Source organism: Thermomyces dupontii, assembly GCF_041956625.1.
Source record: "Thermomyces dupontii strain NRRL 2155 unplaced genomic scaffold VTN31scaffold_3, whole genome shotgun sequence".
NCBI classification, from domain to species: domain Eukaryota; kingdom Fungi; phylum Ascomycota; class Eurotiomycetes; order Eurotiales; family Trichocomaceae; genus Thermomyces; species Thermomyces dupontii.
Genome location: NW_027192309.1, coordinates 594,650 through 617,398, shown reverse-complemented (window position 1 = coordinate 617,398; position 22,749 = coordinate 594,650). Strand labels below are relative to the sequence as shown.

General features: G+C 51.0%; 1 protein-coding gene across 1 annotated transcript; it reads left to right on the top strand.

The window, feature by feature from the left end:
* Window positions 1–152: 152 nt before the first annotated feature.
* Window positions 153–22,728, top strand: VTN31DRAFT_3668 (uncharacterized protein; the record flags this gene model as incomplete). The annotated part of the gene is made up of 7 exons (XM_069403972.1): window positions 153–7,875; window positions 7,937–9,159; window positions 9,226–17,137; window positions 17,193–17,572; window positions 17,629–18,283; window positions 18,348–19,993; window positions 20,056–22,728. The coding sequence occupies 7 exons, from the start codon at window positions 153–155 to the stop codon at window positions 22,726–22,728; spliced, it is 22,212 nt and encodes a 7,403-aa protein (XP_069260993.1).
* Between the last annotated feature and the right edge of the window lie 21 nt (window positions 22,729–22,749).

Below are 22,749 nucleotides of genomic sequence, written 5' to 3'. Positions count from 1 at the left end.
TATTGCCTCAGGCTACCGTCGTCGAGCATAAAGCATTCTGCTCATCGGCTCATGCACATGCACCCGTGTATAAAATCGACGCGAATGCGCGGATTTTGCAGTTTGCGGCCCATACGTTCGATGCGAGTTTGATCGAGATATTCGCGGCGTTGATGTACGGGGCATGCATCTGCATCCCAAACGAGGAGGCGCGCTTGAACAACATCGCGCAAGCGATCAACGAATTGAATGTCAATCATGCGACTCTGACGCCGTCGTTCGTCCGATTTTTGAATCCTTCAGATGTGCCAGGACTGCGCACGCTGGTGCTAGCTGGAGAGGCCCTATCACCAGCGAACATTGCAACTTGGACCGTGACCAAATTGGAATTGATGAATGGCTACGGGCCGACAGAGAGCTCGGTAGTTGCTGCAATCAACGACAGAATCACGCGCAATACTGATCATCGTGATATTGGATTTCCGATCGGAGTGCGGTGTTGGGTGGTGGATCCCGATAACCATGATGTTTTGGTGCCAGTCGGTTGTGTGGGAGAGCTTCTCTTGGAGGGTCCGACGCTAGCGCGTGGGTATCTCAACAATCCGGACAAAACGCGCGAATCGTTCATTTTCAACCCTTCGTGGGCGGCAAATAGCAGCAGGGGTAGCCCTCGTCGATTCTACAAGACTGGAGACCTCGTCCGGTACAATTCGGACGCTGGCTCGTTGAGTTTCATTGGTCGAAAGGATACGCAGGTGAAGTTCCATGGCCAGCGCATTGAGCTTGGGGAAATCGAATCGCATATCGCTGCTGATCCCGACACAAACCATGCGTTGGTATTGCTGCCAAAGTCCGGTCCTGTGGCGCAGAAACTCGTGGCCGTCGTCACACTCGCCGATGGCTTGGTGCAAACACCGGTTACGCCGACGACCTTGAGACTACTGGAGCAACCGGGGATGAAAAGAATTATCGCAGAGATTCGGAAAAGGCTGGAATTGGTTTTGCCAGAATTCATGGTGCCTTCAGTCTGGCTATGCGTTGAAGCATTACCCGTTCTCACATCCAACAAACTCGATCGGAGATCTGTTCTCCAATGGCTGGAGACTGTCCAGCAAGATGCCATCATCAAAGCCCATCCTGGGGCTTCTGATGTGCAGGAAACAAAAATGACAGATGTGGAACGAAGACTTCGAGAAATCTGGAGCTATGTTCTCAACATCCCATTGGAGCGGACTAGCTTAGAACATGGCTTCCTAAGCATGGGAGGTGACTCCATTACTGCAATGTCATGCATGAATCAATGCAAGCTCAGTGGCTTGGGTTTGACTGTGCAGGAAATTCTCCGAAGTAAATCAATTCGAGAACTTGCGACCAGTGTGAGACTTGTGAAACGACAGGTCGACTACAAGGAGGATGTGGAAGTTCCTTTTGATTTATCCCCAATACAGCGCCTTCATTTCGAAGTACGAAACGATGCCAACGGACACTTCAATCAAAGCTTCTTCCTTCGGGTTTGCCGCGATATCGACGAGACCGAACTGCACTCTGCCCTCTTGCAGATAATTACCCGTCATTCAATGTTGCGGGCCAGGTTTCGATATATCGAAGCAGAGCACAAGTGGGAACAGCGGATCACCATGGATGATGCCGGGTCGTATCGATTTAATCTCCACAATTTGCACAGTCGAGATCAAGTCAAAGAGGTCATTGCCAAGAGTCAAACCACGCTCAACGCTCTCACTGGGCCTGTTCTTGCGGTTGACCTATTCCATGTTCCAACTGATGGGCTCTTGCTATCTATGATTGCTCATCACTTGGTGGTTGACTTGGTGTCATGGCGAGTGATTCTGGAGGAATTGGAGCTGTTGCTATGTCAAGGTCCATCTCTTCCGGGAACCACCTTGCCATTCCAACTTTGGTGTCAGCTACAGTCCGAGTTCAATACCAGCAGCAAGCAAACCAATGCGGACGAGCAGGTTCCTATTTGTGATTGGTCATTCTGGGGCATGTCAGATTTGCCAAACGTCTATGGCGATGTTGTCTGCCATGGATTTCAACTCGATCGTGAAGTTACGTCGTCGCTGCTAACTGAAGCCAATCGGCCTCTGCGAACAGAGACCGTTGATTTGCTGGTCTCTGCTCTGCTGTACTCGTTTCGTGCTACTTTCCCGGATCGTACCATCCCTGTCATTTACAATGAGGGGCATGGAAGAGAAGTGTGGGATGAATCTATCGATATCTCCAGGACAGTCGGCTGGTTCACGACTATATTTCCTATCTTCGCGCAGGAGGCGGTTCTGAGCAATCTAATTGAAACACTGATACATGTGAAGGATCGTCGCAGACGGGCAAAGGATAACGGCAGAGCTTACTTCACCAGCAAGCTCCTTGGTGAAAAGATTAGCGAGACATATCGGCAAATGGAGATAACATTCAACTTCTTAGGAAGATATCAGCAGCTGGAAAGGAAAGACGCTTTGTTCCAGCCCGTGGAAGGACTCGCAGGCGAAACGACTCAGGGCGGCGGTGCTGCTGACTTTGCGCGAGAAACACCTCGGTTTGGTCTGTTCGAGATCTCTGCCGTTGTTGACCGTGATACGTTGAGGTTCACTTTTTCTTTCAACGGTAGGATTCGGCATCAAGACCGAATCAGACAATGGATTGCACTATGCCACAAGACATTGACGGAAATGCCATCGGTACTCGCTTCTGTCCGGCCTCGCAAGACAGTGAGCGATTTTTCAGCCCCATCCATGAGCAGTACGGAACTTTCTGCATTTGAAGCTCGCATGTTTCCATTAATGGGGGTGTCGTCACTAAGCAGCATCGAGGACATCTACGGCTGTTCACCAATGCAGCAAGGACTCATGATTTCGAGAACGCGGGATCCGTCGTTCTATACAGTTCGTGGAACCTACCAAATCAAGGCAAGTTCTGGAGAGGTCGACGTTCAGAAACTTGCCCAAGCCTGGCAGCAGGTCGTGGATCGCCACGCCATGCTGCGCACAGTGATCACGGAGAATGTCACCGCTGGCCAGCTGTACTCTCAAATAGTTCTTCGTGAATATGACTGTTCGCCTTCGATCCTTCATTGCCTTGACGAGCGCGATGTTATTTCCACGTTTGACATGCATCCCCTCGAGATCAGTGAACATAAACCGGCTCATAAGTTCAGCATCTGCTTGACCGCTGCTGGTAAAGTTTTCTGCAGACTTGAGATGAGTCATGTTATCATGGACGGGGCGTCAATGTCGATCATCCTGAAGGACCTTGAGCTGGCTTACAGTGGATGTCTTCCCCAGAATCCGAAGCCACTTTACAGCAGATACATCTCCTATCTGGAGACACGGTCAGAAGAGGACAGCATCCAATTCTGGAAATCGTATCTTGTCGATTTGGAACCATGCCATGTCCCTCCTCTAGTTGATGTTCAAGCCACTGGAAAAGAGTATCGTTCGTTGCGCCTTAGGTTCGGTGACTTCCGACGTCTACGGCTTACCTGCGATCAAAATGGCTTGACAGTGGCCAACACTCTTCTTGCGGCCTGGGCCTTGACCTTACGATTCTTCACTAGCTCGGAAGATGTCTGCTTCGGGTATCTGTCGTCTGAACGCGATGTTCCACTTGATGGAGTGGATAATATCGTCGGCCCGATGATCAACATGGTGGCTTGTCGCGCAAGCATCCCTTCTCATATGACTCTGCGCCAGGTACTACGCCGGATTCAGGAAGACTTTGTCACGAGTCTTCCATATAAACATACCTCCCTTGCCACAGTTCAGCACGCTTTGGGTCTATCTGGGGCTGCGCTTTTCAATACCTGCTTCTCGTTCCGAAGACTCCCACCAGTGGAGAAGACGAGACAGCCAAGTATAGAGTTCTCCGAATGTGCTGGACTGCATGACCCTACAGAATACGCGGTCACTTTGAACGTCGAGACTTCGGACATGGACGCAGTAATCGATTTAGACTACTGGACCGATAACGTTTCAGATGGGCAGGCGGTCAACATTGCCGGAACTTTCATCAAAGCTGTTGACAACATTATCGAAAACTTCGATGCGCCCGTCGGGGAGCTGATGTTTATCGGTGATGAGAATCTTCAGCAAATCAGCAGTTGGAACAGCCACATACCAAACGCCATCGACCGATGCATTCACGAAGTCTTCGAACAGCAGGTGGAGCTCCACCCGAACTCACGGGCAATTTGCTCGAAAGATGGAGACTTTACATACGATCAGGTGAACGAGCTTTCGACGAAGTTGGCTCATTACTTGGCCGGGTTCAGCGTTGGGCCGGAGACTTTCGTTGCAATCTGCTTTGAGAAATCTGCCTACGCAGTTATCTCTATGCTTGCGGTCCTCAAGGCTGGCGGAGGCTGCGTGCCGTTGGATATCGGTCACCCAAAGGACGCTCTCGAGTTTCGAGCCATTGAAACTGGTGCAAGAGTAGTACTGAGCTCTCCTGCGCATGCCAGTCTTCTTAAAGATGCTGTTCCTTGCGTGATTCCCGTTGACACATCTTTTCTTGAACGGCTCCCTAAGCCTGATTCAGCAATCCTGAGCAGAGCAAACCCGGACAATGCAGCATTTATCATCTTTACTTCGGGGAGCACCGGAAAGCCTAAGGGCGTTGTCCTTGAACATCGTAATCTGGTGACAAGCAGCGAGGCTCATGGAAATGCGCTCGGGATTGGCCCAGAATCTCGAGTTCTGCAATTTGCGTCCTACTCGTTCGATAACAGTTTGGAGGAGATGTTTACTACCCTGATGAGAGGAGGCTGCGTCTGCGTTCCTACGGAGCACGACCGAGTCAACAATCTGGCGAAAGTCATCAACGACCTCAATGTCAATTTCGCAGATCTGACTCCAACGGTTGCTGCTTTTCTACAGCCATGCGATGTCCCAAACCTCCGTGATCTCGTGATTGGCGGCGAAGCGCTGACCAGGGAGATCAGAGACACTTGGTGTGATGTTCTGACTCTTCACAACCTCTATGGGCCCACGGAGTGCTCCGTAAATTGCTGTCACAATCCCGGTGTCACAGTATCTGACGATGTTGCTACAATTGGAAAAGCAATCGGCAGCATTTCATGGGTAGTTGACCCCGATGACCATAATTGCTTGGTTCCAATTGGTTGTGTCGGAGAACTCCTCATCGAAGGCCCTATTGTTGCAAGAGGCTATCTAAACAACGTCGAGAAGACAAAGGAGAGTTTCATCGAGAATCCCGCGTTTATCGTCAAGCTTCAGGAGAAGGGAATGGCAAACTCCTCTGAGTCCACGGTGCGGAGGATGTACAAGACCGGCGACCTCGTCAGATACAATTTGGATGGTTCTATCGTGTATTTTGGACGCAAAGATAATCAGGTCAAGCTGAATGGACAACGAATTGAGCTGGGGGAAATCGAACATCGGATTCGCGCAGCTTTGCCGTCTGATAGTCATTGCGCAGTCGATGTTGTGAGCCCTTCCGGGAAGGGCTCAAAAGCCCTGGTTGCTTTCATCTGCCTCAACAATAACACAGCCGGTGCCAGGCTGATTATACCGATGTCTGATCAGTTTCGGGCCCTCGCCGTGGAGCTCAAGACTGTTCTGAGCTCCCAGTTGCAACGTTACATGGTGCCCAATTTCTATCTCCCTGTTTCAGCGATGCCAATGACTAGCTCTGGGAAGCTCAACCGTCGAGTTTTGCGCGAAACCGCCCAAAGCCTTCTGGCAGATAATGCGTGGTCCTATAGGTTGGGCGGCTCACATGGAAGACCTCCCGCTACTGAGTCGGAATTGATCCTACAAAAACTCTGGGCCAGCATTCTGGGTTTGGAGCCTTCTACGATTAGTGCTGAAGATTCATTTTTTAACTGCGGTGGTGATTCAATATCCGCCATTAGGCTCGTTGCTCTCGCGCGCCAGGAGGGCTATTCCCTTGGTGTAGCAGAGATCTTTAAATCACCAAAGCTTTCCGATATGGCTCTCAAGATAGAAGGACTGTCCGCCGTTGCCCTTGGTGAATTGACCTCGTCTGTCGAGCCATTTTCGTTGCTCAACGAATCCATCTCCCTCGAAGATCTCAAGCAAGAGACGTCCGAGATTTGTTTGGTGCCTACTAATGCAATCGAAGATATATATCCATGCACTCCTTTCCAAGAGGGACTGATTGCGCTTTCGAACACGAAACCAGGCTCATACGTGACGCGGAACGTCTACAACTTGCCTCGCAATGTTGACATCAATCGATTGAAAACAGCATGGCAACGAGTCGCTGAACAGGAGCCCATCCTAAGAACCAGGATTGTTCATACCAAATCGGGCGACTTCTATCAAGCAGTTATAAAGCAGGATCTTGAGTGGTCATCGGCACCTGACGTTGAGTCGCTCCCAAACTCATTTTCGCAGCTGCCACAAAGCAATGGAGGGACCCTGTGTCGGTTCGTCGTTGTCGGTGAAGATACGGATTGTCCACAATTTGTTTGGATTGCTCATCATGCTATTTACGATGGATGGAGCTTACCTCTCATTCTGCACAAAGTGAAAACGCTCTACGACGTTGAGAATGCCCCCGATCTCAAGACGGAGCGTTCCTTCCTTCGTTTCATAAAGCATGTGATCAACGTGGATGCGGATCAAGCTACCGCTTTTTGGAGAGAGAGACTTGATGGCCTGGCGGCCGCCATTTTCCCTCCTTCTCCATCACCGTCGTCAAAACCATCGCCGATGAGTCAAGCCTCTGTCTCACTAAAGCTTCATCGATCCCCTATACCTGAAGTCACGCTACCCTCGTTCATCCGTGCTGCTTGGGCCCTGACAATCTCAGTGTATTCAGGAACGGATGATGTCATCTTCGGGGAAATCTTGACGGGACGAGATGCTGCTATCTCTGGTATTGCCGAGGTGATTGGGCCGACGCTGGCAACGGTACCAATGAGGATACGCATTAGTGGCGAAAAGCGAGTGGATGAGATGTTGCGAGACGTTCAGCTGCAAGCGACGTCCGTGATTTCGTACCAGTTTACAGGACTGCAGAAAATCAAGACCATCAGCCCGGACGCAAACTTAGCTTGCGAGTTCCAGAGCATCTTTGCTATCGCACATCATGACGAGAACGACGCCCGTGAACTTTTGCATCTCGTCGACGTCAATTCGGGCGTCCATGATTTCTTCTCCTATTCGCTTAATGTCTCGTGCACAATTCATGGTTCAACTTTGGACGTTCAAGTCCATTATGATGACAAGATTCTTTCTTCAATCCAGCTCATGCGGATAATCAAGCATTTCGAGATCATCATGTCTAATTTGAGCTCTGTTAACAACTTGGACCTACCTGTCAATTCTCTTGAACTGGTGGGACCAGAGGACCTCGCACAAATCGAAGCATGGAACAGAGACTCTACAAATGCTGTCTTCCGATGTGTCCATGACTTGATTGATGATCATACCAGAGCTCGTCCAGACGCCATGGCTATATCTGCATGGGATGGTTCCTTGACTTATCGAATGCTTTTCGAGTATTCTACAGCACTTGCGCATGATATCCGAAAATACGCCCCATTGAGGGGGAAGGAGACAACGTTCATCCCAATCTGCTTCGAGAAATCGGCGTGTGCGGCAATTGCTATGGTTGCAATATTGAGAGCTGGGCATGCATTCGTTCCAATTGATCCTCGACACCCAACGTCTCGTCGCCGGGAGATGATTGACGACGTTGGGGCCGACCTGGTATTATGCTCACCTCGCTATGCGTCTCTGTTCCATGACGATGTGAAACATGTTCTGCCAATCGACATGGCGCGGCTCAATCAGCTCCCAAGAGCCACGCCATTGGAACTGTGTGAGGTGTTGCGCCCGGCTTACGTTATCTTTACTTCTGGCAGCACGGGGAAGCCAAAGGGTTGCGTCAGTAAGTTTTGAGAGAGTAACGAAAGTCGAAGTTGGTCCGTTTGCTAATCATATCAACCCAGTCGAGCACGCCGCCTTTTGCTCCGGAGCATCGAAACATGGACCGGCCTTTGGGATCAAGCAAACATCTCGGGTCTTGCAGTTCGCGTCGTACACATTCGATGCAAGCATCCTGGAGACTCTGACTACAATGGTGGTTGGCGGCTGTGTTTGCATTCCTGATGAGACTGTTCGTCTAAATAACCTTGCCAAATTCATCAACGACATGGACGTCGACACAGCTTTTTTGACGCCTACTATGGCACAAATGATTCAGCCTTCGGATGTGCCTAGTCTGCAATGCTTGGGTCTGGTTGGAGAGCCCATGTCACCGAACCATCTCTCTACTTGGGCTGACAAGGTTAATCTCGTTAATGGCTATGGCCCGACCGAAACTTCAGTTGCGGCCGCAGCTAAGCAACACATGACGTTGGACACCAGCCCATTCAACATTGGTTCGCCGATTGGAGCAGCTTGGATCGTTGACCCAAACAACCACAACCGGTTGGTACCAATCGGTGCTGTTGGCGAACTGCTAGTGGAGGGACCAACACTCTCACGAGGCTATCTCAACAATGAGCAGAAAACCGCCGAGGCTTTCATTACGAATCCAACATGGAGCTCCACGACATCATCCAACAATCGCCGGATGTACAAGACAGGAGACCTCGTTAAATATGCGCCTGACAATTCAGGTGAACTGTTGTATGTTGGCCGAAAGGATCGACAAGCCAAACTCCACGGTCAAAGATTCGAGATCGAGGAGATTGAGCATCATCTTAATGCAGACCGTCGAATTCTCAACGTTTGCGTTGCTCTACCGACAAGAGGGCAGTGTGAAAAACGGCTGGTTGCTGTACTGTCGCTCAGAGAATTCGATGATGGCGCATCCGATTTTCAGGAGATGGCACTGGTTACTACGAAACACGGACGCCAGGCACTGCGTTTAGTCCAAGAAAGACTGCGTGGTCTTCTGCCGGCATTCATGGTCCCGTCAGTTTGGATTATAACTCGACAATTGCCTCTGCTACCCTCTGGAAAGCTCGATCGAAGAAAGATCAATCGATTCCTCGAGGATATTGATGATGAGACCTACCAAAAGATCATGACAGTGGAAGAATTGACTGAATTCAATAACAGTGTCGTGGTGATTACGGAAACAGAGGCTCGGTTAAGAGCCATCTGGGCATCAGTTCTGAAAATGCCTACCGAGAAAATCAACCTCGACACGTCCTTCATTCACCTGGTGAGTTTACCTCGATAGTTATCGTCTTAGATGTATCCCATTGACGGGTCTGGCGTTCGGCTACAGGGCGGTGACAGCATCTCGGCCATGGCAGTCGCATCTAAATGTCGGCATGAGGGCATTGGCATTACTGTTGAGAATATCATCACCTGCGAATCCATCCGACAATTAGCATCGCTCGTGAAGCAACCCAAGATGGAAGCCGTTGATGAAGAGAACGACTGTGAGTTTGATTTGTCCCCGATCCAGAGTCTATATTTCAAGTGCATGCAAGCCCAGACAACGCAATTCAACCAAAGCATGCTCCTGCAAATCAAGAGGCCAGTGTCAGAGGGTTCATTACGGACTGCTCTGAGCACCTTGGTCAATACTCATTCTATGCTTCGGGCTCGGTTCATCAGGGACGCAAATGGCGTGTGGAAGCAGTATATACTGCGGGACATCGGTGGCTCCTACCTGTTCTATTCGTTCAGCTCTCACCGTCCTGAGGATCTTTCGCTCGAGATTGAAATGGCCCAAAAACAAGTAAATGTGGTCGACGGGCCTGCCTTTGTTGCCGTTTTATTTGAACACTCCGAAATGGCTCAACTGTTCATTTGTGCGCATCACCTGGTGGTCGACATGGTATCCTGGAGCGTCATCGTGCAGGACCTCAATGATCTTCTGCAAGAAAAACATATCACCCGGGGAATGTCCTATCAAAAATGGTGTCAAGGTCTAAAAGAGTATGCTAAACGCAGTCGATCTGTGCAAGCACTTCCTCTAGACGACGTTCCAGTGGCAGATCTTGCCTACTGGGGCATGGAAGGGTTGACAAATCACCATGGAGATGTCACTGTGGAAGAAGTAAAGCTAGATTTGGTTGCAACCGATCGACTTCTCAGTGCAACTCAGGAACTTCTCCAGGTCGATATTGTTGATGTGCTGCTTGGGGTACTTCTCGTGTCTTTTACTCATGCATTCCCCGATCGCCCCACGCCAGCAATCTACAATGAAGGCCACGGTCGCGAACCTTGCATCGGAGATATCGATCTCTCACGCACGGTTGGGTGGTTCACTACTTTGAGCCCCGTCCACCTCCCTCCACAGGTCATGATCAAGGATGATTTGGACCTACTCAAGTCTATCATCTGGATTCATGATTTACGCAGGAGGATGCCTGAAAAGGGTGCATCGTACTTCGCGCAGCGTTTTCTGACTTGGGATGGCAGCCAGAAGTATGGACACCATTGGCCGATGGAAATCATGTTCAATTACCTTGGACAGCACAAGAAGTCAGACGATGCGAATGTCATCCTGGAGCCCGTTGATGGTACTGGTCAAGCAATAAACGCGCATTTCGATATCGGGTCCCGAGTCCCTCGATTTGCATTGATCGATGTCTCCGCAGCAGTCATCCAAGGGTCCTTAGTCTTGTTGTTCTCCTACAACAAATCTATGAGGCGACAGGCCGGTATCCAGCAATGGATTGTTGATTGTCACCACGCACTTTGCAGCATTCCCGGACATGCGGAGTTGGGCGCCTTTAGGGTTCATCCGGAGGTTTATCGGCTTTTGCCGCTGTCGTTCGGTGGTCTCTGGAAGATCAAAGACGCATTGGCAAATGCCGGCATCACATCGCTCGAAAACGTGGAAGCAATTTACCCATGCACTCCAATGCAACAAGGAATTCTCCTCAGTCAGTTACGAGACCCGCAGACTTATTCATATCGTGCGACATTCGAAGTGCGACCACCTCACAATCACGGTTCAATCGACGTGAATCAACTCGAAGAGGCCTGGAACGTAGTCATTCGGCGGCATGCTGCGCTGAGGACAGTCTTCGTTGAGGGTACCCATGGAATGTCGCTGATGGATCAGGTGGTACTGAAGGAAACTCGTGCGAGAGTGCTGCACCGTATAGCATCCACCGAGGACGACGCTTATTCCATCCTGTCCACTTTTGAGCGCCTTAATTTCCGAGACGGTCAGCCGCCCCATCGCTTTATCATTTGCAGAAGTGAGACGGGCAAGGTGATTTGCAGGCTTGACATTACGAATGCTTTGTTCGATGGCTCTTCCATGCCGATTATTCTGAGAGACCTGTCGCGCGCCTACGTGAACTTGCCTCCAGCTATTCCTGATATTCCGCTCTACAAGAGCTTCGTTGCTTATCTTCAGTCCCTTCCAAAGGAGAAAGGCGTCGCATATTGGAGACAGTATCTCAAAGGCACGGAGCCTTGTCAATTTCCGTCGCTTGCTGGCAGCAACTCAGAAAGGGTACTCGGCTCGCATTCGATTACCTTGACTGACGATTTCGCCAAGATGCAGAACTATTGCAGGACTGTTGGAATCACAAGTTCTGCACTCCTCCAGCTCGCATGGGGCCTCGTGCTAAGGTGCTATATTGGGTCAGACGAAATCTGCTTTGGGTACATTACCTCTGGGCGTGACGTTCCAGTGCAAGGCATCGAATATGCTGTCGGCGCATTCATCAATATGCTTATTTACAGGGCCATTCTGAAGGATGATATTCTGGTTCAGGATGCGTTGAAGACAGCACAGCAGGACTTTGTTAAAAGCATGGAGTATCAGTACGTCTCTCTTGCAGAGGTTCAACATGATCTCGGCCTTTCGGAAACATCGCTGTTCGACACCGTTTTCACGCTCCAAAGACGAGACCTAGTCGAAGAGGGTAACCTTCCAGCTTTGTCATTTGAACCGTTTTATGCGGACGACCCAAGTGAATATAAGCTTGGTATCAACGTCGAAATGACCCCCTCGGTCATAGAGGTGCATTTCACCTATTGGACGGATCATCTCTCTCAGGAAAGTGTGGAATTCATTGCAGACACATTCTCCCACATTGTCGCAAGCATTATCAGGACAAACCGCCCAGACTTGCGCCTTAAGGACATCGACTCCTTCGGCAATCGCAGCTGTGTTAGTATATCTCGGTGGAACAACATTCTGCCCGAAGCGATTGACAGATGTGTTCACGAGGTGATTGAGGAACAGGTTGCTTCTCAACCTCCCACGGCAAAAGCAATCGAGGCTTGGGATGGTAGTTTCACGTACCGTGATCTCAGTGCAAAATCATCTCGACTTGCGAGTTTCCTTAGCCAGCAAGGGGTGGGCCCTGAGGTGTTTGTTCCCCTTCTCTTCGAGAAATCAGCATGGATCATTGTCGCCCAATTAGCCGTGCTAAAGGCAGGTGGTGCTTTTGTGTCGCTAGATCCCTCGCATCCGGAGGATCGCTTGCGGTCTTTGATACGAGATGTCAATGCCTGCGTTGTCCTGACTTCGCGGAAGCAACAAGCCAAGATCTCAAAGGTCTGCAATTCCGTGGTCACGGTCGATGAAGAACTCATGGAAAGATTGCCAGAAATTGGCCTCGCATCCACGACACCGGCCAAGCCATCAAGCGCTGCATATATCATATATACCTCCGGTTCGACTGGCAAGCCAAAAGGAACTATCATTGAACATTCTCAGCTATGCACCAGCTCCTTTGCTCATGGCAATGCTCTTCAGATGAATACCGGAACCCGGACTCTCCAATTTGCGTCTTATGCTTTTGACGCGAGTGTAATGGAAATCATGACGACCTTGATGCAAGGCGGATGTGTTTGCGTGCCAAGTGAGGAGGAACGACTGAATGATATCGCCAGCGCGCTCAAGAAATACCAGGCGAACTGGATGCTGTTGACCCCTTCCCTTGCAAACACTCTCAAGCCCGAGAACATGTCCGGCCTGGATGTATTGGTAATGGGCGGCGAGAAGCTTACTCAGACGAGCATTGAGCGATGGTCCAAGTCGGTCAACTTGTATGCTGCTTACGGTCCTAGCGAATGCGCAGTGGTTAGTTGTTCATCGGAGAAGGTTGCCGCTGACGGCACTGTTGTCAATTCTGAAGCCGCGAATATCGGCAAGGCAGTCGGATGTCGAGCATGGATTGTGGACCCTCGCGACTATAACCGTCTTGTTCCAGTGGGCGCAATCGGCGAATTGCTCATCGAAGGTCCCATCGTGGGCCGTGGCTATCTTCATGACGAGAAGACGAATGAGTCGTTTGTACACGATCCGCATTGGTCGCAGCGTGAAGCTTTTCGGGGAATCATTCAGCCGGGAAGTCCGATGTATCGAACTGGCGACCTAGTGCGCTACAATCCCGACGGCACCATCACGTACTTGACCAGGGCAGACGGACAAGTCAAAATCAACGGCCAGCGTATCGAGATCGGGGAAATCGAGTTTCAATGCACGCAACATTTGCCCGACCATTCGCAAGTAGCCGTTGACGTGGTGGCTCTTGATTCTCAATTTGGAGCAAGAAAATTGGCAATGTTTTTTGTTCTTCCTGTCGACAGTGAACCCCAACTTGATGGCCGCTTACTTCTTCCAATGAATCCGCTCTTCCATGCCACCTTACAGAAATTGGAGAAGTCACTGGCCGATATTCTGCCCTCCTACATGCTGCCTCAGTTTTTCTTCCCTGTCGCTTCCTTGCCAGTGACATCGTCAGGAAAGCTTGATAGGCGCAAGTTGCATGAAGAAGTGAAAACTCTCTCGGAAGACTCCATCAAATCCTATTCTTTGCTCACTGCAATCAAGCGACATGCGCCTACAGACAAGATGCAACGAACTCTCCAGGGACTCTGGGCGGCTGTTCTGTCAATCCCAGAGAGTGCAATAGGAGTCGAAGACAGCTTTTTCCGGCTTGGTGGTGACTCCCTAGCTGCCATGAGGTTGGTGGCATTGGCTCGCTCCAATGAAATTGCACTGAGCGTGGTTGACATCTTCCAAACTCCCACTCTCAAAGATATGGCAGAGGCATGCCAATCAGCTGCCGGAGAACACGAACTGCAGCTGGAACCATTTGCCTTGTTGAAAGGGGTTGACTCGCTTGACGAATTATTGAACGAGGTTACCTCTCAGATCGCCGTTCATCGGACCGAGATTGCCGATATTTATCCCTGCAGTCCTCTCCAAGAAGGCCTCATCACCCTCTCCCTGAGGCAACGTGGTGCATATGTTGCGCAGCACGTCTTCAAACTCGCTGATGACGTTGATCTCAACAGATTCCAGGCAGCTTGGCAACAGCTCGTTGATGAGTTGGACCTTCTGCGGACACGAATCATCCATACTGCGTCGACGAACTTTGTCCAGGTAGTGCTTAAAGAGCAAAATATCACCTGGCACACAGCAGATAGACTTAGCGATATCAGCAGGGACCGTATGCGTGTTCCAGAAACCGAGGGTGCTCCTCTGTCACGGTTCACCGTCGTCCATGATCAGCGCTCGAATGCACGGTACTTTGTCTGGCTCATTCACCACGCCCTATACGATGCCTGGGGCTTGTCTATTCTCTTGAAGCGCGTTGAAGACATTTACTGGAACAGGGCTTTGAAGAGTCGCGTTACCTCCTACGCGAGCTTCATCAACTACCTGCAACAACGCGACGTTTCGGCCTCAGATCAATTTTGGAAGTCATATCTCGAAGGCGCTTCTCCTGTTGCCTTCCCTCGCGCAACAAACTCCTCTTCGGACAAAGGTTCCGAACAGAAGACAATATCGGATACGTCGGAGCTATCCCAGAGCGCACTTTCCAGCCTCGATATCACGATGCCAGCACTGATCAGAGCAGCGTGGGCTATTGTACTGTTCAACCGAACTGGATCAGACGACGTCTGCTTTGGTGAAACGCTAATCGGTCGAAATGTCGACGTACAGGGTGTCACTGAGATCGCTGGCCCCGTGTTGACTACCGTTCCGACTCGCATTCGCGTTGATCCCGAGATGGAGATGCATGAGTTTTTGCTCGAGGCCCATAGAAAATCTACGGAAATGATACCCCATCAGCACTCCGGCTTGCAGCATATTAGAAGACTTAGCCAGGGTGCCGCTCTTGCCTGTGACTTCCAGAACTTACTTGACGTCCAAACTGTGCAGGATGGTTTTGATGATGAGCTCTGGGAAGTGAAAGAGGATGAAGTCATCGGCAATTTCTTCACTTACCCTCTGGTGGTGGAGTGCAAGGTCAGAAACACCAACGTGGAAATCATAATGCACTATGATGCCAACACGATATCAACGTGGGAAGGAGAAAGACTACTTAAACAGTTCTCCCATATATTGCAACAACTCAGCTCTGCGTCCCGGGCCGAACCTCGCAAGGTTGGACAAGTCGACATTATCAGCCCTGAAGACAAAGAGGAAATATCGTGGTGGAATCGGCGCGAACCTCAGCTTGTCGATAAATGCATCCACGAAATTTTCCACAGCCAAAGCCTCTTCCGGCCGGACTCCCCGGCTGTTGATTCCTGGGATGATAAGCTTACGTACGCGGAGTTAGAAGCACATGCTTCATCGCTCGCGGTATATCTGAAGCAACTTGGTGTTGGGCCGGAAGTCTTCGTTCCGCTCTGTCTCGACAAGTCCGCGTGGACTATCGTGGCAATGTTGGCAGTCCTCATTGCAGGAGGCGCTTTTGTTCCTCTCGATCCGAACCACCCGTTGTCGCGTCACCTGGAGATCTTTGAGGAACTCAGAGCCTCGATTGTTCTTGTATCGGAACAACATTATTCAAGATATCAGGGCAAAGTTCGTCATTTGGTGTCGATTGACAAACATATGATTCAGCGCCTACCATTCACAAGCATTCTATTTGACCAACTTGGAGAAGCGACGAGTTCCAATGCTGCATATGCCATCTTTACCTCAGGGAGTACCGGAAAAGCCAAGGGAATAACCATCGAACATCGTGCTTTCGTTAGCAGTTCCATGGCATTCGGTCCCACAACCCGCATCGACTCTAACTGTCGTGTGCTTCAGTTTGCGTCTCTGAGCTTTGATGCTGCTGTAATGGAAATTTTGAGCACGTTGACTCTCGGAGGCTGTGTGTGCGTGCCGAGTGAGGACGAGCGTCTTACGAATCTTGCGGAAGCCATTCAGCGTATGAACGTGTCTTGGGCTTTGCTGACCCCGTCCGTTGCCAATCTGCTTGATGCTTCCACCGTTCCCTGTTTGAAGGTCCTCGTTTGCGGCGGGGAAGCCATGTCTCCCGAAACTATTTCTCGCTGGTCTGGCAAGGTCTCTTTGATCAATGCCTACGGCCCGTCTGAGGCTTCTGTCGTAGCGACTGTGAATCCTGATGTGTCCAGTCAACAGCCCGCTTGCATTGGATACGGCACTCAACCCACACTTACCTGGGTTGTCGATCCAGAGGATTGCAACACTCTCACTCCTCTGGGTGCTGTCGGTGAACTGGCACTGGAAGGACCCACGTTAGCCAGGGGCTACCTGAACGACGAGGCTAAGACCCGCGCAGCCTTTGTCGAAAATCCTGCTTGGGCAACATCCTTCCCGTCTAAATCGGGCCGGGGGAGAAGAATTCATTTGACGGGAGACTTGGTCAAGTACAATCCAGATGGATCTCTGGAGTATGTTGGACGTAAAGACAATCAAGTTAAACTCAACGGACAACGGTTGGATCTAGGAGAGGTCGAACATCGTCTTGAAACCGACCCGAGAGTTCGTCACGTCGTTGTGACGATGCCCAAGGTCGGCCCCTTCAAGAAACGACTGATTGCTATTCTGTCTATCAACGCCATGTCGTCGGACAAAACTGTTCTCTCCGTGAATTCATGCGAGCTGGTCGAAAACAGCCCTAAACTCAACTCAGAGTTGACAGAAATCAAGGCTCGTTTGAGCTCGCAGTTGCCATCTTACATGGTACCCCAAGCCTGGGCGGTGGTCAACAATCTTCCAATGTTGGTGTCTGGCAAGCTCGATAGGAAGAAAGTCAAGACTTGGGTGGAAGGAGTTCAGGAAGAAGTCTATCAGAGAATTATTGGAGTGGGCGCGCGCAACCAGCCTTCCCAATCAGACAATGACATCACTGCCGACGGAGTGACTGCAATTTTGCGGGAGCTGTGGAGTCAAGTTCTCAATATACCCGTCGAGAATGTTAAGCTCGACCAGTCTTTCCTCAGCCAAGGTAAGTATACTACTTAGTTCCACTCAAAATGACAGAATACCTGACATGGGCAAAGGAGGGGACAGCATCACTGCTATGGCGGTGGTATCCCGCGGTCGGCGGCATAACCTGAAGCTCACCCTTCACGACATCCTCACAAGCAGTTCAATCATGCATCTGGCTAGCACTGTCGAGTCAGCTGTTGTCACTGTTGAGGAGGAGGAGAAAGTTGATGAGCCTTTTGGTCTGTCTCCGATTCAGCAAGTCTATTTCCAGGCCGCAACAGACTATCACGGAAGGAGCCGTTTCAACCAGAGCTTCTCGCTCCGTCTGACTCGGTACATTGAGCCGGAGACGTTAGGGTCGGCTGTCAAGGCTGTCGTGGCTCAGCATTCAATGCTTCGAGCGCGATTCAGGAGATCCAGTGATGGACATTGGGAGCAATGGATCTCGAGCGTAAGAACCCCGCACCTCCTCAGCCTATCGTTTCTAACGTTAATCATCATTTCCAGGAACCGTGGCACGGCTATCAAGTGCATCGCGTTAAAAGCACTCGCGAAGTACCAGCACTGATGGGCCAAAGCCAAGCGAGCTTGAACATTTTCGAAGGCCCGGTCTTCTTGGCTGATCTGTTTGAGATTGAGTCCCACGACCAGATTCTATTCATGGTCGCACACCATCTTTGCGTCGACATCGTCTCCTGGAGGATCGTAATTCAGGATCTGACAGATTACCTGGAGTCCGGATCTCTCGTCGGTGGCAAGCCGCTATCCTTCCAGGCATGGTGCTCTCTGCAGACAGAGCATGTCAAGCGCGATGTGGATGGCGGGCAGCTCCCATTTAAAGTAATCCCTGCCAACGTCGGTTACTGGGGAATGGATGGAGTTCCAAACACCTTTGAGACTGCGGAACAAGAGACGTTTACTCTCGGCGAAGACATCACGGCTATGGTCATGACCGACTGTCATGATGCTCTTCGCACTGAGCCGGTTGACATCTTCCTGTCAGCAATATTGCTCTCGTTCCGGCGGGTCTTCGATGATCGATACTTGCCCACTCTATACAACGAAAGTCATGGGCGTGAGGCGTGGGATTCCGATCATGATCCGTCCAGAACTGTTGGTTGGTTTACCAACATCGCGCCACTTCAAGTGACTTTGGAGACAGGTATAACCCTACCCCTAAACCCTAATCACCTCTGTTTCGTACCATCACTGATCAATCACTGTAGACGATATTCTTGATGCTGTTCGACGTGTCAAGGACGTACGACGCAGTGCTGCGGAGAATGCCAAACGCTACCTCGCTCATCGGTTCCTCTCTCCGGATGAGCGGTTTCGAGAAGCGCGGTCGGATGTGCCAATGGAGATTCTGTTCAATTACTTGGGCGCCATGCAGCATCTTGAGCGAGACGATTCCCTGTTCCAAAACATCGAAGTTGCAGAAAATAAGTCAGAAGCCATTACCTCTGCTGACATGGGTCCTCACACTCCCCGTCTTGCTCTTTTCGATATCTCTGCTATCGTGCAACGTGGGAAACTTGAATTCTCCTTCACGTACAACACGCGAATGCGTCGGGCCAACGACATTCCTCGATGGGCATCAGAATGCAAACATTTGCTTGGAGAGATTGCGGCAGAACTGAAGGAATCTCAACCACGGCCTACCTTGAGTGACTATCCTCTACTACCCATCAACTACGACGACTTGCGCAGACTGTTCGAGGAGAGTCTCCCTGAGGCTGGTGTCAATCCAGCTCAACTGGAAGACATCTACCCATGTTCTCCGACGCAGGAAGGAATGCTTCTCAGTCAATTCCGTGACTCTAGCACATACTACTTCCATGCAAGCTTCGAGGTCAAGCCGGCGATACCATCAGACGCTACGCTGGCAGTGGAAGAAGTAAATCCCAAACGATTACTCCAAAGTTGGCAGAAGGTGGTTGATCGGCATGCTGCTCTTCGAACCGTGTTCATTAACAGTCCCTATCGAGGGGGCTCCCTGGACCAGGCTGTATTGCGTACCGTTGACAGTGGTGGCATCTACATCGAATGCGACGACTCGGTGATGCATACCAGACTCAAGGCAATTAGTCTATACGAGAGAAATAGAAGTGGAGAACAGTTGCTGCCACACCAAGTGACAGTATGCAAAACCTCCACGGGGCGAGTGATCGTCAAGATTGAGATTAATCACGCCATTATCGATGGAGGATCTATTCGAATCCTCTTACGAGATCTCTCCCTTGCCTATGACGGACGGCTACCAGATGGCCGCGGGCCTCTCTATTCGGACTATATACGGTACATGAAGAGCAAGTCGGCAACCGAAGATGTTGCCTATTGGACGAAGTATCTTCAGGGAATTCAGATGTGCCATCTTCCGTTACGAGAATCGAAGAGTGAACGACGGCAAGCAACGCACACGATGGCTTTTGACCAGTGGCCTGAGCTGCTACGATATTGCGAGAAGACGGGCGTCACTTTGGCGAACGTCATTCAAGCTGCTTGGGCATTGGTTCTACGCAAGTACACTGGCTCTGATGATGTGTGCTTCGGCTATTTGTCGGCGGGTCGCGATGCTCCTGTCAATGGAATCCAGGAAGCAATCGGGGTCTTTATCACCCTCCTCTGCTGTCGTGTCAGAATAAATCCGTCAGAGACATTGGCAGAGATTCCTAGTCGAGTACAGAAAGACTACCTCAGCGGCATTTCTCACCAGCGGTGCTCTCTGGCGCAAGTTCAGCATGAGTTGGGCCTGCAAGGCAAGCAGCTGTTCAACACTGCTCTTTCGATTCAAAACCATACGGAGAGTGGCGATGGATCTGGAGATGACTCCTTGATTTTCCTGGCTCGAAGTGCGCAGGATCCAAGCGAGGTAAGGTGGTCGACAAAACACTCGGAGGTCAGAGTCGACTAACAACTACATTACATTCTTAGTTCGCGTTGAGTCTGAATATAGAAACCAGAAAAGGCGATGAGGCAGTTCTGTTCCGATTCTGGACAGACATGTTCTCTGCCGCCCAAGTTGCAGCCATCTCGGATGACCTGGCCAAGTGTCTCGCGGCATTCATTGATGATCCCATGGAGATCGTGTCCCAGGTGGATTTTGATGCGATCATCCGGCGCAGAAAGGCCAGCTCTGAGCCTCAAACCAGCAACCAAGGCTACGATCAAGGACAAAGCCTTCAGCAACTACTTGCATCCGAGGAATTACGGGAGTTCATCGATGAAAGGATCCGTACCGTTGTCAGAGAAGTTCTGAGTCACATTGGATTGCCGTCGAACAATGGCCTTGTGACCGAAGCTGTCACGAGAAACCTGGCAGATGTCACCAATGAGACTCCACCAGATGCAGACGTTTCCTCAACGCTATCCGAGTCCTCCAACAAGGATGACGTTGATAGTGATGCCACAGATACTGGCCCGCAAAGCAGACGCCTGGAAATCGAACAGAGGCTACTACGTCTTTGGAGCCAGAAGCTCGGACTACCACCGGAGAGTATCTCACGGAGTGACAGCTTCTTCAGATTGGGTGCAGACAGCATTACAGCGATGGGTCTAGTTGGCGATGCGCGCGATGAAGGCCTGGTGCTCACTGTGGCCGACGTGTTCCGGAATCCGGTGTTCGAGGACATGGTGGGAATAATTCATTCAGCGAGTGAGCTGAGTTACATGATAGACGCCAACTTAAACAACAGCGACGGCCAAGCCACGTCTCTCATGGCAAATACGGACATGTACGAAAGGTTTGCGTTGCTAAAGGCGGCAAACATCGACGATGCGTTCCTACAGCAGTACATTTGTCCTAGAGTGGGTGTCTTCAGAGGTGGTTTCGCAGATATCCTGCCTGTCACAGACTTCCAGGCTCTTGCTCTTACCGGCTCTCTGCTTGAATCTCGCTGGATGTTGAACTACTTTTACTTTGATGGTCGCGGCCCATTGGACATTCGGCGTCTGAAAAACAGCTGCTTCCGCGTTGTTCAGGCGTTTGACATACTTCGGACGGTCTTTGTTGCATCCAAAGGTCGCTTCCTTCAGGTGATTCTGAGAAAATTACGTCCAGAGTTCACTGTCTATGAAACAAGTGAGAGTCTGGATGAATTCACCGCCGTATTGCAGCGTCAGGATGTCGAAAATGGGATCCGACAAGGAGGACCGTTCGTGCGTTTCATTGTTCTGAAGGCGAAGAATACTGATCAACACCGAATTCTGATACGCCTCTCGCACGCCCAGTACGACGGTGTCTGTTTACCGAGAATCCTGTCCGCGATCAAAGCGGGGTATGAAGGAGGGCCGATACCCTCGACTGCGTCATTCGCGAATTATGTTCGTGAGACGGCACGGCAAGTGACTTCCGATCATTATGAGCATTGGCGAAGTCTTCTGAACGGGTCACGGATGTTGGAGGTCGTCCGCCGCCAAGAGCCCAACTGCCGAACGGCAAGGGGAAGCAGGCAGACTCTGAAGCAAACGGCGCGAGTCCCATCGATGGCCAATGGCAACATCACCACGGCGACGGTCATCAAAGCAGCTTGGGCACTTACGATGGCGAGAATCACCGGCACGTCTGACGTTGTCTTTGGACACACCATCAGTGGCCGCAACACCCCCGGCATTTCCGGAGTGGAGACTATGGTTGGGCCCTGCATCAACGTCGTTCCTGTCCGCGTGCAGTTACGAGACGGATGGACCGCGCTGGATCTTGTCCGTCACATCCAGGATCAGCAAGTCGCGAACATGCCGTACGAGATGCTCGGATTTCGTCAGATCATCAAGGAATGCACGGACTGGCCAAACTGGACAAACTTCACGACGCTCACGCAACATGACAGTGCCGCCTTGACGAACGAGATACAACTGGGGGAGAACACCTATCAGATCAAGGGCATGGGCAGCGACGAGGACTTGGCCGATTTCAGCCTCAACTCCCGGTCAATTGATCGCGAACAGGTTGAGATCGTCCTATCGTTCTCGCCCGAGGAAGGGATATCCTCGTCCCTCGCAGAGCGCGTCTTACATATGGTCTGCGACGTTGCCGAAACCATCACCCGGAATCCCGGCATGGCGCTGCCCAGTCCCGACGCACTCGCATCCCTACCGACGCAGCATATCCAGGGACGGATCGGGCTCCTCGATGACCGGGCCTTCAGGGTATCGCAACTCTCCCGTCTCAATCAAACCGAGGTCGTGATCCTCTCCGACATTGTGCGCCGAACATGGGAAGAAGTCCTCTACGACGCCAAGCAACCCCCGCTCATCAAGTCCGACTCGTCATTTTTCGATCTCGGTGGTGACCTGGTCGGTCTGGCGCAGGTGGCCTGGCTTCTGGAGCAGGAAAAATTCAAGGTACGCCTGGATGATTTGATCGAGCATCCAACCCTGGCGGGACAGATGGCAGTGATTGTGCAGTCAAACGCCATGGTACCAGAAACGAAGCAACAAAAGAAAACGGCCGACAAGCTCTCCGCAGAGACCGTTGCCACTGTTACATCAAGCGCGGTCGAATGCCCTGATGCGGCACCGATGCGGCCTGTGAAACCGAAAAGAACAGCCTCATGGGCCACAGCGGTTGATTTCGCACGGAGAATAGTGTGGAGAAGGGAAGGATGATGGCTACTGATCTAATCGTTT